Genomic DNA, 18,865 nt, shown 5'->3' with positions numbered 1-18,865 from the left:
CTCATCAAATAGCAATGTCAAATGTATCAACAGCACCTTGATTAAGAAATACAATTTACAATATGTATGTGTACACATGAGTATGCGTAACGCATATGGATACTGATAAATCACCACTGTGGTTAATTAATTGTTGCACAGAAAATCAAGGTGATGTATTTATTTGTATGAATATAGTACTCATTCCTCTTGTAATAAACAAAGAAAGATATATCCTGTGATAGTAATCTTATATATATATGAAATAGTCATACAAATATAATTTATGGAAATGCAAGAAGAAAGAAATAAAAGAAAAACTTTATTACACACCTAGATTGTTGCCATTTTTACACAATACATAAGAGAGAGATTGAGGAATACTAAAGAGGAGTGGGCACAACTCCAAAAAATTGATAAGGTACAGAGAGTGTAATAAGGTCCTGGGTCACTAAAGACCTGAGGAATGTGTTTAATCTTTTCTAGCTGGTCTCCCAGCCTGGCCAAACTGGTCTTTAGCTGTTTTAGCTGGTTGGTCAGCTGGTCTCCCAGCCAGGCAATCTAACAAGTGCACAAAATCACTCTGAACCCAGAACACCAGAACAACTAAAACCAGAAAACCATCTTAAACTGATATGAGCATCAACATAAGATTGCTCAATAGTACATCATTACCAGTGTGGAGAGCAATGCTGCAAGTCCGCACTTAATCGCCCTGCATGAGCTGGCAAATGCTCTCTTTTTATGAATTATTAACCTTCATACTGAATTATACAAAAGTATTTTACCTTCCTCTAGACACCCGCCAAAGAGAGAGTCAACCTCAGTTATTGTAATGATTGTTATAATTGGTATCCTCAAGGTTTCCCCTAGATTTAACCAGGGCCAAATATAATTTGAGTGTTTTGTCTGCATACACAAAGAAGTGATAAAGGTTTTAGCACTATTCTTGACATTCAGGCAAAGTTTGGGTTTTAGTATAGGGAACACAGTGAACTACAGAACTGTCCAACCTTTTTTATACTGTATGTGGTTAGCAAGAATATTTGCACTATTATCCATTACACTGACAGCAGTAACACAAAACATTGGTTTGTTGTGATGTGTATTTTTTTAGACTAACTTTAAAGGTGAAGTGTGTAATTCTGTGCCACACAAATGGAATTGCAAAAATAATGACCACTCCTCCAATCCTCCATTTGGACAAACAAATAGCACCACACCAAACTCACAACATTTTTTAAGTCGAAGTAATAATTTTTGATAGCGCCACAGACCTTTCTTGGAAAATAACCTACAAATGAATTACTTATTGTTGACTCTGCATATTAAACTGGGATATGAGAAAATATTTAACGTTTAACAAATTTAAGGTCACCATGAATTTAATTTAAAACAATCACCTTTAAATTTCCAAACTTTTAGCCTGGTTTAGCCTTGCATTCACAGGGTAAGAATTTAACACTACAACACACTACAAAATTGTTCAGACCCACCTGCAGGTTAGCGCATGTGGAGAAAACACATGCACTGTCTATTGACTTCACATCATTTGAGTTGATGACATGCTTGGTGATGATAGCCGGCTGCAGATTGGTTCTTACTGATGGTGCTGACTGAGACTCAGTGATGGGAACTAGACCCGCATCCGTACCATAACCAAACGCCTGGATTGCATTTCCTGTGCAATAAAAGAAGCACAAACGTGTGTAATGTAACCCCAAAAATTATTTAGACACATTATTTATACACCTTTATATAAGTTTTATATGTAGAAAAAAATATAAAAACCAACTGGCATTTCTTTTAAAGAAATATACTGTCACTGAGCACTTTCTAAGGTACACCTGTACACCTACTTATTCATGCAATTATCTTATCAGCCAATCGAGTGGCAACAGGGAAGTGCATAAAATCATGCAGATATGGGTCAGGAGCTTCGGTTAATGTTCACATCAACCATCAGAATGGGGAAAAATTTAATTTTGACCGTGGCATGTTTGGTGCCAGACGGTGTGGTTTGAGTATTTCTGTAACTGCTGATCTCTTGGGATTTTCACACACAACAGTTTCTAGAGGTTATTCAGAATGGTGCCAAAAACGTCCTGGTTACTTCCGTAACCTCCATTCCATGATGGAGGGAACGAGATGTTGTGTCGATGTAGTGACACTAGGGTTCACTCTTCGGAGCCCGAGACACCTTATGATCTTTATAAAAGGCCAATGGGAATTGGCGAGTGGTATTTGCATGCCACTCCCCCGGACATACGGTATAATGGAGGGGGCGTCCATACCGCTCATTCAGGTTTTGTGCTGAGGAGCCGAGAATAAAGTGACTATTTCAGCGGGTAGCTCAGCATTGTGGCAGGAGGGACACAATGTCTCATTCCCTCCATCAGGGAACGGAGGTTACTGAAGTAAACAGGATGGTCCCTATCTGTCACTCACTCGACATTGTGTTGATGTAGTGACACTAGGGTTCCCCTACAAAACGGCACAACTAGCTATACTGTGTTACGTGGATCAGTGGTGCGAGATGGGCAAGACAAGGCAAGGCAAGGCAAGTTTATTTATATAGCACATTACCATTACATACAATGGTAATTCAAAGTGCTTTACATAGAAGAGATTAAAATAAGAATTAAAAAAATAAGAATAATTGAAACAGTTTAGAATAAAATAAAATAAAATACAGTACAAACAGTCGGACACACAGTGGCACAGTGTACATTCAGTAAATGCACAGCTAAACAGATGTGTTTTGAGTCTGGATTTGAATGTGACTACTGTAGGAGCACCTCAGATCTCTTCTGGAAGCTGGTTCCAGCTGCGGCTGGCATAAAAGCTAAAAGCAGACTCTCCTTGCTTAGAGTGAACCCTTGGTATTTCTAGCTGATGTGATCCTAAAGATCTGAGTGATCTGTTGGGTTTATATTCAGTGAGCATATCTGCAATATATTGAGGTCCTAGCCCATTGAGTGATTTATATACCAGTAATAATACTTTAAAATCAATCCTAAATGTAACTGGGAGCCAGTGTAAAGACCTGAGGACTGGTGTGATATGTTCATATTTTCTGGTTCTGCTCAGAATCCTGGCAGCAGCGTTCTGTATGAGCTGCAACTGTCTTATGGTCTTTTGGGAAGGCCAGTGAGGAGTCCATTACAATTATCCACCCTGCTGGTGATGAAAGCGTGCACAAGTTTCTCTAGGTCTTGACTGGAAACAAAGCATCTAATTCTTGCAATATTTTTCTGATGATAGTATGCTGATTTAGTTATTGCTTTGACATGACTACTGAAACTAAGGTCTGACTGTAGAGACACACCAAGATTCCTGACTTGATTTTTAGTTGTTTGACCCCTAGCGTCAAGGTATGCATTCACCTTGAGAACGTCATCTTTGTTTCCAAACACAATGACTTCAGTTTTGTCTTTGTTTAACTGAAGAAAGTTTTGGCACATCCAACTGTTAACTTCATCAATGCATTGGCACAGGCAGTCAATGGGGCTGTAATCGTTATGTGATAGGGCTAAGTAGATCTGTGTGTCGTCTGCATAGCTGTGGTAAGCAATTTGGTTCTTTCTCATTATTTGGCTCATTGGGAGCATATACAGGTTGAACAGGAGTGGCGCAAGAATTGAGCCTTGAGGGACTCAGCATGTCATGGACGTCCACTCAGACTTATGGTCTCCTATACTCACATAATAACCTCTCCTTCTAAGTATGACCTGGACCATTTTAGGACCATCCCAGAAAGCCCCACCCAGTTTTCCAGCCTGTCAAGAAGTATGTTGTGATCAACAGTGTCAAATGCAGCACTGAGGTCGAGTAGTACCAGTACTGATAATTTGCCTGTATCAGTATTTAAGCGAATATCGTTTATTATCTTTATGAGCTGTCTCTGTGCTGTGATGCGATCGGAAACCAGATTGAAAATTGTCAAAGTATCCATTTGAGTTCCAGAATTTGTTCAGCTGATTGAAGACAACTTTTTCAATGATCTTGCCTATGAAAGGAAGATTTGAGATCGGTCTATAGTTGCTTAATATGGTCTTATCCAGATTGCTCTTTTTCAAGAGGGGCTTGACAACTGCAGTTTTCAGGGAGTTTGGAAAACTCCCAGAGAGAAGTGAAGAGTTTATCACTTCTAGGAGATCTGCTTCTAAACGGTTGAACACACTTTTGAAAAAAGATGTGGGAAGTGCATCAAGGGCGCAGGTTGATGTTTTAAGGTGCTGTACGGTTTCTTCCAAAATGTTGCCATCAATTTCTTTGAAATCAGACATAGTAACTACTTTCTCAGGTTGTGGTTTGATTTGTCTGACCCCAGTACAACTCAAGGATGTGCTGATCACCTTTCTGATATTATTGATTTTTTCAGAGAAGAAAGAAGCAAACTCATTGCACTTGCTGTCTGAGAGCATTTCACTGGGAATCTGGCTAGGGGGGTTTGTCAGTCTCTCTGTGTGCTGCATAATCACTCCCAAGGGGAAGTTCAATTGTGTGGCAACACCCCGACCAGAGGGGGGGGGGTGGGGCGGTTCAAGTGGAGATACGTCACGTGGTCTTGCCAAGTCTAGTCGGAAGTATATCATGTGGAGAAGTCCCATGGTAGGTCCTACCCAAAGGGGGAGGAGGCTCTAAGAGCATAGTGACTGGGGCAGAGAGGCCTCTTCCCAAGGAAGACGCAGTTTACCAACAGGGAAACGTTCTCAGTGGAATTTACAGTGGCAAGAGGGACCAGCGCATGCAGAGCACCTGTCTCAATATGGGGCTTAGTTAGCACAAGTACTGAGCTGGCAGCGAGTTTCTCCGCAAACTCGCCTGCCACAGGCTAGGAGGAAGTCAACCAGGGAATACATTTGTGAATGCTACTGAGAATCAACAGCGAACATCTTCAGCTCAAGGGAGGTACCCGACCGGACGACCTGGACTTACCTGTTCATTCCTGCTAAGATGAAACTGGCTCGATCCGGAGATTGTAGGTTCTCACAAAGGTGTTGGGTGCAGCCCAGCCTGCTGCTCTGCAAATGTCTGATAGAGAGGCACCACTGGTCAGAGCCCAGGAGGCCGTCACAATCCTGGTGTAATGGGCTGGCAGCCCTGCAGGGGGTGGCATATGCTGAGCTTGGTAAGCAATAGTTATGGCCTCAATGATCCAGTGGGCGATCTTTTTTTGGAGACAGCGCTTTCTTTCCGCTGTCCACCTAAATTCAGACAAAGAACTGCTCAGAGACACTAAAGCTCTGCGTGCAATCCAAATAGATGCATAAAGCGAGCACTGGACATAGCAACGCTAAGGCTGGGTCTGCCTCCTCCTGGGGCAGGGCTTGCAATTTCACCACTTTATCCCTGAATGGGGTCGTGCACATCTTCAGGGAGAGTGCCTTAAACTCTGCTGACTCTTAAGGGGTCGAAAGTATCCCCTTGTAGGCCTTGCAGGACTACAGAGAGGTCCTACGAGGAAGCGAGGCATGGTCGGGAGGGATTCAAACTCCTGGTGCCTCTCAGGAACCTGATGATCAGGTCGTGTTTCCCTAAGGACTTGCTGTCCACTGGGTCATGGTGTGCAGCTATAGCAGATACATACACCTTCAAGGTAGAGGGGGACAGCCATCCCTCCAACCTCTCCTGCAGAAAGGAAAGCACTGAGACAAGTGCACATCCCTGGGGGTCTTCAAGTCGACGAAGAATGCCACTTAACGAACAGGCGCCTCGTAGAGTGATGGTGTCAACCACGGCAAGTGGTAGGCCACTGAGGTCTTCCGCGTCCCATCCAGGGGCCAGACATGGAGTTTCCAGAGGTCTGGTCACGGGTAACAGATGGTGCCCTGTCCCTGAGAAAGAAGGTCCTTCTTCAAGGGAATTTGCCAAGGAGGGGCTGACACGAGGAGCGTCAGGTCCGAGAACCAAGTCTGGTAGGCCAGTAGGGTGCTACTAGGATGACCTGCTCCTCATCCTCCCTGATCTTGCACAGGTTCTGTGCAAGCAGGCTCACTGGGAGGAATGCATACTTGCGTAGTCCAGGCGGCCAGCTGTGTGCCAACAAGTCTATACCAAGGGGCGCCACGGTCAGGGCGTACCAGAGCGGGCAATGGGAGAATTCTGGGGAGGCGAACAGGTCTATCTATGCCAGCCAGTATCGACTCCAGATCAGCTGGACCACCTGAGGTAGAATCTCCACTCTCCCTTGTGGGAAACCTATCATGACAGCACATCTGCTGTAGTGTTGAGGTCTCCAGAGATATGAGTGGCTCACATTGACTTGAGGTGCTGCTGACTCCAGTGGAGGAGACTGTGAGAGAGTTGTGACATACAACGGGAGCATAAACCGTGCTGATGGTTGATATATGCCAGCGTTGCTGTGTTGTCTGTCCGAACTAACACATGCTTGCCCTGGATCAATGGCCAAAGCCTCAACAGGGCGAGCAGTATTGCCAACAACTCATCTCCAGGGCACTTCGAAGACTTCTTCTTGTCTGCCGGCCATGAGATGGGTGGCATCTGCAGGGCCACAGGGGCGGGCAGACGGGGTGCAGGGTCTTGAGCCATGCCGCTTTCTGGGCAGGATGGTCTCCTTGTCGGCCTCTCTCATCTCAACCAGGTTGAGCCAAAGGTGGCGCTCCTGGACCAACAAGGTGGACATTGACACTGAGGTGGGGTGTGGCTGTGAGTGGCGCCATGTGCCCAGATACCACTCTAGCCCGGGAAAGCACATCCATCATTTCCGAGTCAGCGTGTGACTGGGCGACCTCAACCAAAGGTGGAAGCCTGGCCAGGCTGTCGCATCTGACTGGACGAGCCCAATCTCGGATGCGGTGCTCGAGATCTCATCACCTTTGCGGGCACCGAACAAGAGGTGGAACTCACCCTGAGACGAACCGGCACACTCATCTAGAAGCCTAACTGGAGCAAAAAAGTGTGCTGGTGAATTTGAGGTCAGTGGGGATTTACCCGGCGGAGGTGGTCCCATTATTGTCCCCAAATCGCCCCCAGTGCTCGCATAGCTGGCCTCATACCCGTGGGTAGAAGGACCGAGGCAGGGAGCCGCTGGGTTGGCTTGCTTTCTTATGAAAGTGAGCTGCGACCACAATGTTGCCATGATCATGTCCTCGCAATGAGGACATGACGCATCCATAAAAGATGTCTCGACGTGGGCAGTGCCCAGGCATGAAAGTCAGCGATTGTGGCCGTCTGAAGGCAAGAGATATCAGCCGCATCCAGGAATAACACACAACCGGAAGCGCATCTTTAAAAATATGCGTCTTTGAAAAGACATTCCGATGTGTGCCACTCTTTTAGGATATAGTCCTGTAGATGGAAAATTGCTCTTTTATAATACACTCTAAATGGTCTGCCTAAGAACCCAGGGACAATCTCTGCAGTGCACCCGTGAAGAGAGGGGAGAAAGCCGCTGTATTGTGGTGTAAGAATCCAGCAGAGGTGAAAGGAAGCCATGGGAAATCAGCTCACTTAATTCTAAATGAAATAGCGACCGATCGGCTCCGAAGAGAAAATCTGAATGAGCGGTATGCTTTATGCCCGTATGTCCAGGGGAGTGGCATGCAAATACCACTTGCCAATTCCCATTGGCCTTTTATAAAAGATCAGAAGGTGTCTTGGGCTCCCAAGAGTGACCCCTAGTGTCACTACATCGACACAACTTCGAGTGAGTGACAGATAGGGAACAAAAAACATCCACTGACTGGCAGTTCTGCTTACGGAAACACCTTATTGATGAGAGAGGTCAACGGAGAATAGTCAGACTGGTTCGAGCTGACAGAAAGGCTACGGTAACTCAGAACCACTCTGTACAATTGTAGAGAGTAGAAAAGAATCTCAGAATGCACAACACGTTGAACCTTGAGGCGGATGGGTTACAAAAGCAGAAGATCACATCTGGCACTTTATTATGACCATAGTGTGGTCAATGTGAGTTTATATTAAAAACTTTTGATAGTTTTAAGCATGTTGTTGTGCATGTAAATTAACTGTAAAGTGTGACTTAATCGTCCAAAAGTCGGAAAATTCTTTTTGGGACCACTGTACATAAAGAAAAAAATTCCTTAATAAAAAAAAATAAAAAAAAAACAGAGATCAAGCACCCGTAAGACAAAGCTGTTCAGGGCATAAGTCTTGAGGTTACATGAGGTTTGGTGCCACTCACTCAGGCAAGTGTTCTCTCTGAAGTCTCGGAGGAAGGCGTCACACTCAGCTTCATGATTTCCACTGCCTCGACAGCCACACCAAGGGGAGATGGTGATGTTGGTGTGGCTGGCATCCATGTAGTTAGGAGTCACATCTGAACCTGTAAGGCCAAGGATAAAGATTCTCATATAAATGCATGGGTTGGGGACCCTGCTGGTTTATAGATCTCACTGTTTTGGGAATGTAATGTTTGGCTGAGTATAATCACCAGATGTTGTTGGTCTGCTCTCTTCTGCATGCAAATGCAATTAAATATTTTCTTTGCTGTCTTACAGGTCTATTTCACCCAGCAGCTGTCGTAATTGGTTATTTTTGAACAATTATTTAAAAGGTTCAATACAATCCTGGTTCAATGCAAGTTTAGATTAATTGACAGCATTTGTGGCATAATGTAGATTACTACAAATATTAATTTCAACTTGTCCCTTCATTTCTTTAAAAAAAATCTGGGTTACTGTGTATGGTGGACGAAACCTGCAAAAATAAGAAATAAATACATACACAAATACATATATAATAAGTAAACAAATCCATATATTTGTGCAGAAATAAATATATAAATAATTAAATGTGTGAGGAGATATACAGATAATTATATAAATAAATGCACCTATTAATGCAAAATAATACAATATAAAATGGTTGAGGAAATGCAAAAATATTAAAGAAAATGTAAAATTGAAAGTAAATTTTTAATTCTGCATTTCTTTAATAATTCTTTAATTTCTATATTTATTTTTACTTTGTGCAACATGCTAATGAGAGGAAGTCAATCAAACATCAGTAGGCAGACTTTATGACACCATTGGCTGATCATTGTAAAACTTGTTCGATTGACTATGACATTAATAAGGAATTTTCACAAACAATCAATTAATAATCTCTGCTATCGACCTTCTCTTTGCCATGGTTAAACTGCAAACTCCCGCAAAAAAACTGTTGCATCTGGTATCACAGTTTGACTGTGTTGCCTGAACAGCTGACATCTTCTCATTAGCATGTTGCATGAAGGAAAAATAAATACGGAACATCATACAGAAATAAATGTATGATTAAAGAAATATAGAAATGTGGAATAAAAATCAACTTTCAATTTTGCATTTCCTTTAACAATTTGCATTTCCTCAAACATTTATTTATGTTTATATTGTATTATTTTTGCATTGATTTGTGCATTTATTTATTTATTTGTATATCTGCTCACGCATTTAAATATTTTTGCATGAATATGCATATTTAATTATTTATTTATTTGTGTATTTATGTATTTATTGTTTTTGCAGGTTTTGTCCTCCATAACAGTGAGGCACTTATAATAGATAGCTAAGCTGTTAAAATATTCACTGTTTCAAATATATAGCCACAAGACGTAAACAATATGCATGTTATCATGATTTTAGTGTAATATAATCACTTACTAACCTTTTCTGTGTAAAGTTATAGACAATTGTACAACTTCGTTGCCATGACGACGTAATGCTCTAAACACTTAACCCCTCAAACGACTGTAAAAACACTGATTTAAACAGGTTTACAGCTCAAATATTTCACACGTTTTTACAGAAGACTTCATGTAAGTCCTTTATAAATTTATAAGCTTCATATTTTATCCTTTTAAAGCCTCCAAACATTGGCCCCATTCACTTCTATTGTAAGTAACCTGGATTTTTGCTTTTTTCTTTCAGAATAGTAGGGGAAAAAAAAAATTCTAGTCAGCATTATGCCACAAATGCTGTTGATTGAGCTTAACTTGTATTAAATCCGAAATATTCTTTAAAAAAAAAAACTGACTTAGTGTATCTGGACAATTTAAGGATTGCCTAAAGTTCTTAAAAAAATTATATTTCTTAAAAGCTCTTGTATAATATTTCAGGGAAACATTATATATATATATATATATATATATATATATATATATATATATATATATATATATATATAATGATAATTATTGCAAAAATACATGTTGTAAACAGTTTTATTGCCCATTCCTTTAAATGCAATTCACAATTCTCTTTATTATTGTTGTGAAGCCAGTTTTTTCTATAATCACTCACCAATGAGACCAACATAGGACACCAGACAGCCATGGTAGTTATCATTAGGACAGCTTGTTATTGAATGCGATGTCATCTGGCAATTCATGTGGAAGTCTGCCAGTCTGGATCTAATCCAAAAACAAAACAAATTATAGAATTTAAGAAGACTGAAACATTTAGCACATTTGATGGAACATGACACCAAGGTTTGGTGGTGGTGTAGGGGTCTAAACCACATAACTGGCAAACTGGTAATCAGAAGGTTGCTGGTTCGATCCCCACTGCCACCACCATTGTGTCCTTGAGCAAGGCACTTAACTCCAGGTTGCTCCGTGGGATTGTCCCTGTAATAAGGGCTCTGTAAGTCGCTTAGGATAAAAGCGTCTGCCAAATGCATAAATGTAAATGTAAATACATGCATGAATAACCCTACCAATCCTTCCATACTTATAAAGCACAATCATATGATGCTGTAGAAAGCAAGGGTTATCATTTACACATTTACACAAATAAGCACTGTCAGAACTTTGCCCTTCACTCTAGGGCTGGGCGATATGGACAAAAATGCTGTCACTATATTCTTTTTCATATTGTGTGATAAAAAATCGCGATATCGATATTTAGCAAATTTTTTTTAATTTTCAAGTTGGCGGAAGAAAAGAAGAAAATAAATAATTCTAAATAGTCACTTCAAAACTGTGTTGGTGGCCCAGAGACAGCCAACGCAGTGAGGTCTGAGGGATCTTTTACCAAAATATTTGAATATTTTATAGTTTATCAATCGAGTGCATTTGAAAATGAATTTTAAAAGATTTTGAAGCATAATGACAGCAGTCCAGTATTTGTTTGAATATTTTTACATTAAAATGAAATATTTGTATATATCTTTAGATTTAGATACTCAAGTATGGGGGCATAAAAGCCCTTCTGACTGTGGGATGATGCTGTATGGGGCTTCAGGGGTATCCCCTGAGAGAAAATTTAGAAAATGTAAAAGCCTGAGTGGAACATTTTTATATTTTCATTAAAGTGAGAAAGACCAGGCTACCAACTAGTAATTTTCTTGTCTTTCCTTGTCATCCATTCCAGAGATGATGACATCTGATTAATTTTCACAAAATTAGATCAGAAATCAATTTGTTTATTATTAAAGGTTGTAACATGCTGATTAATAAAGCTACATTTAGAAGAAATTTTTTTTATGGTCTATAGGACCTTTGGAAACATGTTAAATTATGCAGAGCCCCATGTCTACACACATACAGGGAAAAGTGACAACATTTGCAGAGTGGGACAGGGCATAAATGAAGCATGTTAGGTGCTATAGAAAAATATTCAAGACTACAGTGCAGAAAGATCAGAGCTGGTGTACACAGCAATGTTGTTTTGTTGCACTTTTCACTGGAAACGATGAGAGGGTGCAACCATCATCATGAAGTCTTGCAGTGCTGATGGAATCAATCCAGGGTCCTCACAACTGGTGCGCATGCCTGCAGTTAGTAATTTGCATTAACCGTGCCTTGATCTCCAACCAAATCTCCATGTAAGGGCATTTACGCACAACATTTGCTGTACAGCAATTCATCTCTCTCTGCATACATACCATGCTCTTTGTAAGTATATGTGTGGTTTCAGGTGGTTCTACATTTTATCATTAATCTAAATGCATAAATGCAAAATTATTGATAAATCTTGATTCCTATGTGAAACATTTGGCCCAATAACCCTGTTTACACCTGATCTTAAGATGCGTCTTGGGTGATATGATCCCATGTAATCTGAAAAGACACATGGCTGTTTACACCTGTTCATATAAATGTGTCTCCTGTGACCACTTGAGTTCAGATTTCGAGGGGAGGGTCTTTGATTTCATGACGACAGACATCAATAGCTATGTCATTGTGTTACTTCGTGATAATAAACAAGACAAAGAAAGCACACACGCACACACATACACACACACACACACACACACACACACACACTACTCCCACATGCAGCTGAAATCACTTAACACAAATGTGACCTCACTAGAATTATCTGCGCCAGACTTGCTAGTTGCAAATGTATACACTTTCATGGCTAATCACTGCATGTTTATATCAGACACACTGAAGAAGACCTGTGAAATTCTCATGCTGGTATGTATTTTTTTCATAATTTTTTTAATTTCCTTTTTAAAACCACTCAAACCAGCAAAGTTTAAACTCTTATTTAAGTGCAGCAATTGATTGACAGTTTGGTACTTCGCTGCTGTTTGGGAAGCATTCAGGATGGATTAGCATTCACATCTCAAAAGTGATGTGATCACATGTTTTTTTTGACTATCTGGTCAATGTGGTCCCTTACAGTGCATGTCAAATGTGCCACAAACTTGCTGAAAATTCACCACTGATCATTTTTACATGCAAATGAGCTTTGCTGCAAATTTGCAGCAAATTGTCCATTGTTGCCAAAGTTTTACTCTAGGTTCAACACTACCGGTGAAGATCTGCAAACTGCTGGCAAACATTTGCAGGAATCACAAGCTCATTTGCATGTGAAAATAATGAGTGGCTTGTTTGACAGAACTCTTTATTTTTTGGAAAGGGTTTTGCACCCCTTTACACCTGTATTTAATGCTGACCACTTGTGATCGGAACAACTGAAATGCATCTTGATACCAGGTGTAAACAGGGTCAATGTGTTCTCTGCAAGGTCCTCGAAAGGTCAAACGCCTTTTGATAAAGCAATAAGGAAAATATTTATTCTTGCAGTTATTTATCAGTGCTGTTGCATCTGCTATAATGGACACTAATAAAAACAAGGCAGAGACTATCCATGGCTGTGAATGTGCAAGACAAGATGCATTCTGCCAGTCCTAACTCTAGTGGGTTTCCAATTCAAGGCCATTTTCTGCTTGACTCCATGTGGTCTTTCTCAACTAAAGCAGTCTGCCTCAAACAGCCTCTAACTAGGGGGCCTGTGCACATTCAGAAACAGATTGCTTGCAGCACTAGACCTGAGGTGGGCTGGGGGTCACAATAGCACTTATTCTTGAGTATGAATTCTTTGCCTAGCACTTTGCACACACATAAACTCTGAATAATAACACAGCATAGCCTTTCCACAATATAACGCAAGCGAGATGGAGATCTCGGACTCGGTACCCTCCTCTGAGCCCCTGATTAATAGTGAATCATCCTACATGGTGTATAGACCTGACTCACCGATCTGGCTTGGGCCGGCCATGGTGTGAATATTAACCAAAAGCTACTGACTCTTGGGCCCACAGGTGTTGCCTGCTGGGTGTTTACCTCTTAGAACAAAGAATGGTGTGTGCGCCACTCTCATGGGCAATGGCCGATAAGGTCATCCTATCTACTGTGCTTTATTGACATTTGAAATAGATGTTCCTCATGCTTTCTTGTGCGCAGTTATTTCACACAGTGCTTTATCACTAGATAACTGCAGCAGTAACTCACAGCAAAAAGGCACATGAAGCAAGGTGTTTAAAATCAGCAATCAACGAACTGTGCATGCTGATAAGACTGCAATTCAAAGTCAACCCCTCTGAATGGGCATAGTGAAGTGACTCCTGGACCAGACGGTGCTAGGAGTTCAAGAATATTACTTAATTATTTCAATTACCAACAATAATCTAAATTAATATTCCAGAGTAGGTGCATACAGACTTACAAATATTATTATTTAATATTTGACAAGATCTTTTCACAATCCTTTAATTACAAAGGCAATATATACAGTATATACACTCACCTAAAGGATTATTAGGAACACCATACTAATACTGTGTTTTGACCCCCTTTCGCCTCAGAACTGCCTTAATTCTACGTGGCATTGATTCAACAAGGTGCTGAAAGCATTCTTTAGAAATGTTGGCCCATATTGATAGGATAGCATCTTGCAGTTGATGGAGATTTGTGGGATGCACATCCAGGGCACGAAGCTCCCGTTCCACCACATCCCAAAGATGCTCTATTGGGTTGAGTGACTGTGGGGGCCATTTTAGTACAGTGAACTCATTGTCATGTTCAAGAAACCAATTTGAAATGATTCGAGCTTTGTGACATGGTGCATTATCCTGCTGGAAGTAGCCATCAGAGGATGGGTACATGGTGGCCATAAAGGGATGGACATGGTCAGAAACAATGCTCAGGTAGGCCGTGGCATTTAAACGATGCCCAATTGGCACTAAGGGGCCTAAAGTGTGCCAAGAAAACATCCCCCACACCATTACACCACCACCACCAGCCTGCACAGTGGTAACAAGGCATGATGGATCCATGTTCTCATTCTGTTTACGCCAAATTCTGACTCTACCATCTGAATGTCTCAACAGAAATCGAGACTCATCAGACCAGGCAACATTTTTCCAGTCTTCAACTGTCCAATTTTGGTGAGCTCTTGCAAATTGTAGCCTCTTTTTCCTATTTGTAGTGGAGATGAGTGGTACCCGGTGGGGTCTTCTGCTGTTGTAGCCCATCCGCCTCAAGGTTGTGTGTGTTGTGGCTTCACAAATGCTTTGCTGCATACCTCGGTTGTAACGAGTGGTTATTTCAGGCAAAGTTGCTCTTCTATCAGCTTGAATCAGTCTGCCCATTCTCCTTTGACCTCTAGCATCAACAAGGCATTTTCGCCCACACGACTGCCGCATACTGGATGTTTTCCCTTTTCACACCATTCTTTGTAAACCCTAGAAATGGTTGTGCATGAAAATCCCAGTAACTGAGCAGATTGTGAAATACTCAGACCGACCCGTCTGGCACCAACAACCATGCCACGCTCAAAATTGCTTAAATCACCTTTCTTTCCCATTCTGACATTCAGTTTGGAGTTCAGGAGATTGTCTTGACCAGGACCACACCCCTAAATGCATTGAAGCAACTGCCATGTGATTAGTTGATTAGATAATTGCATTAATGAGAAATTGAACAGGTGTTCCTAATAATCCTTTAGGTGAGTGTATATAACTACTGTACTTGTCAAAACTGGGCCCTAAGGAGCATTTCCACAGATAAATATTTATTCTTATTATGATTGTAGATTGTGCAATGGGGACTGTACTTTTTGAATGGCAAAGCAGGAAAGGTGCACATAAACCAACTTGTCTTTCTATTAAACCTAGAAGCAGATAACTCTTCTTACATAAATTAACAAATCCATCAGTGGAGTTGATGATTTACATTGTTAATTATATTCTGGCTGGCTTAAGGGAGCAGAAGAGTGAGAAAGTGTAAAGGAATGCACCTGGTAACAGTAATAAACCGTCTTCAATCCCCCAAGGGACATCACTAAACAGATGTCACCATTTATCTGCCCCATGTCATGGCAATCATCCAAATATAATTCACAGCTAAATTTTGTGAGACTGCATTGGCACATCGCTGAACAAGTATCAAGTATTACAGAAAATGTATTACAGGGTCTGGTTTTCCATTTCTTTTTTAAATCAGCTGGTGTAAGTCAGGCAACTACATGTCAAACTGATTTATAAAGTGATGCTGATCTTTTAAGCAATCAGGTGAGTCTATCCATGCACATTTGTTCTTAAAAACTAGGCATTCAAACAATTCATGCGAGTTTGATAAAAAGTAACTTTTGGCTCCAGGCTCTGTCTTTCAACGTTGACTGGATATTGAGGAATTAATATTATTTTTCTAGCCTCATATTTATGTTTGTTCCAGTATGAGCATACTTTTGCAAAATCTAAAGGTCGCTAGACCAGTGATTCTCAACCAGGGGTACTTTGAAAGATTTCAATGTTGGATAGTTAAAGCTGAAGTGTGTTATTTCTGCGCCACTAGTGCCACTGAACGGAACAGCAAAAATGTACATTGTTTTCGACATAGTTGAAAAATAGTGCTGCCCTCATTTCCCACCGTTGTTTAAGTCAGTGTTGTTGTGTTGGTCACTTAAAACAAAAAGAGGAATTTGTATATGACACAGAGACAGTGTTTAAAGTTTTCGAGAAAATGTAAAAAAATTACATTTTTTAATTTGGGGTGGAAAAGCCCATCACAGCACCCTCCATGATTGGCCCTGGCTCTTCTTGCATGCGTGCAAATGCTCATAAAACACCAGACAGTGTTTTAGTATTCCTGATACTGAAAAAAGACTGGTATGATTACTTTTATATTTTAGCATTGACTTGGTACCGAGTGTACTGGTGCTTTTGACATGCCTACAAGATTATAAAACATTCAGGGCTTTACTAAAAGCATTTGAGTTTTAAGCACCAGAAGCCTTCCCCCAGCTCAACCCATGTTCCAAGCCAAGAATAATTCCAATACTTCTTTTTTTGTGTGTAGTCTACCTCTAAACACGTTTAGACTCATTCCAGCCCCCATGCAGCATTTCAGGTCAGCCATAGCTGCTTAAGATGACAAATATGTTTCAGTCTTCAGCACACAATCATGGCAGCCCTCTCATTGCCTAATTGAAGTGCTCATCACTGATGATTAAGGAACAGATGGTTGTGGAACTATTCCTCTTCACACTCTGGCCCTAGCCCAGCAGGGATATCCGCAAACAATAGACAGCATGCATTTGGACAAGTAAAGTATCAAGGCCAAATATTTTAGGCAGGACATTTTGAAGGATATGTCTCTTATTGCTCATTTGTGCCATGACCGAAGATGTTAGAAGAAATACTCTCAGTACATTTTGACTTTTGTCATGTCCTTTTTTGTCATTTTTTATCCACATAGTTTCAGAACATTTTAACCTGTGCTAATTCTGACTGCCCTTAAAGAATATTTCATGGGACATTATATATTTTGCTGAGTTTAATGGAATAGTTCTCGCAAAAATAAAAATTCTGTCATAATTTAAGCACCCTTATATTTTCCAAAACCTGTAAGACTTTCTTTCTTCCTTGAAACACAAAAGGAATAATTTGTGGCAGAGTGTCTAAGCTGCTCTTTTCCATACAAAGAAAGTAACTGGTGACTACTGCTTTTCAAGGCAAGATATTTAAACTGTTGATGTGTGCCCCCTTTTTAAGCACAAACCATGAAAATGACATACCTGAACTTAAATGGTTGTATTTACTGAACACTTAGGACACAGTTGTAGTATCTTTTGAAAGAAGACACGTTGGGTTTTATTTCCCAAGTTTCAGAATTAAAATATGTTGTTATTTTTTAAAGTTAGAGAAGCTGAAGTTTATAGTAATGGAAATATTTGGTACTGAACATGTTTTTATATATATATATATATATATATATATATATATATATATATATATATATATATATATAAAGATAATAAAAGTGCCAAGACAACCCAGAAATACAATGTTCTCAAAGCCACAAGTCTAAAGAAGTTATGCTTCAAATTTTAAGATGATCTAACAAAAATTGAGGTTCCTGTGAGCTTTTTTCTCTGTAAAATCGCTGGAAGCATACAGAGTAAAATTAAGGCTCCGCCTCTCAAGACAACACTAAATTTGACTGCACTGCTTGGCTATTATGAATAAAACTATGCCACATTTTTAAAAATAGGCTTTGGAGACAGGCTCGTTTTGTTTATGAGACTCTAATATATAAGATCATATACAGTTTTACAACATGAATGCTGCTCAGATTGCATAGTTTGTTGAAGAACGATGATGAAGGGAAATTCTTTCAGGCGAGATCGCATGTAAACAATGTAGAATATATAAATATTTCTCAAATGTATCACTTTTATGGATAAAAAGTGCTATTGGATGTTTTTCAATGAACGCTTGTCATGGACAATTGACCCAAATGTGGCAAACTGGATTCATCTGGCGATCGTGTTTTCATAATAAAGGTATGAAGTCCCGTTTTGATATTGCATGTTTTCATTTGTACTCCTGGCAAAAATAACTAAATTGCTGTTTGTGGAGCATTGCTTTTGTGAAACAGAGATCGGATATCAATGTTGAACCCTTAGACCTTTGAAAAGATGTAGAATTTGTTAACATTTATTACATTTATAGACTGTAAATTATATATTCAATTTAAGCAGAGTGACGTCACTCCCGCGTGCGGGTCAACAGGTTAATGAATAAATAACAAACCCATGAATCATTTACACAAATCCTGATGGCACACTGGTTCTAAAATCCATATCACATGACTCAAATAAGTGCCTTTAGGATAAGATTTTCAGAAATCTTAAACTTCATCTCTCTTTCACACCATCGTCTGCAGTCGGCCTTTATCCCTCTCGGAGGCTTGATTAGTCTGATAAGGGGCCGGGTGTGTAGAATCACGACCCGGTCCCGACCTCCACCCTCACTCATTCCCTGGGGGAGGGCATGCCTTAAGCCCCGTCTGCCGGCAGGTCATCCCCGCCTTCCTGAATATGGGAGGGGACATGGTGAGGGAAACAATAATTATTAAAATACACTGTACAATTTAAAAGAGAGGAAAAAGGCCAACTCAGTGTTCTCAGTGTCCCACCACATGATTTGAATAAAATGTGCCTTTTCATAAAAAATTCAAAAAGAATATAAGATATATATCTTTTTTTACTTCACGCTCAGTCTAAAGGTGTTATGCTCTGATTTATGTTTTTTATGGTCGACATAAACAACCCGTTTATTTGATTTAGTGGACAAAAGTGTTTTTAAATATGAATTATATTTTAGAACACAATTGTTTCAC

The 18,865-nt window shown here is 40.3% G+C and overlaps 1 protein-coding gene across 2 annotated transcripts in view; it reads right to left on the bottom strand.

The window, feature by feature from the left end:
• Nucleotides 1–18,865, bottom strand: part of gfra2b (GDNF family receptor alpha 2b) — an 82,336-nt gene that overhangs the window by 18,344 nt on the left and 45,127 nt on the right. For both annotated transcript variants that reach the window (XM_052116706.1, XM_052116707.1), the window contains exons 5-7: nt 10,248–10,357; nt 8,150–8,290; nt 1,476–1,660 (exon numbers count right to left, since the gene is read on the bottom strand). In XM_052116706.1, the coding sequence (XP_051972666.1) occupies nt 1,476–1,660; nt 8,150–8,290; nt 10,248–10,357 (436 nt within the window). The remainder of the gene's footprint in view (nt 1–1,475; nt 1,661–8,149; nt 8,291–10,247; nt 10,358–18,865) is intronic.

Source organism: Xyrauchen texanus, chromosome 44 (assembly GCF_025860055.1).
Source record: "Xyrauchen texanus isolate HMW12.3.18 chromosome 44, RBS_HiC_50CHRs, whole genome shotgun sequence".
Classification (NCBI taxonomy): domain Eukaryota; kingdom Metazoa; phylum Chordata; class Actinopteri; order Cypriniformes; family Catostomidae; genus Xyrauchen; species Xyrauchen texanus.
This window is presented reverse-complemented; position numbering and strand designations above follow the sequence as displayed.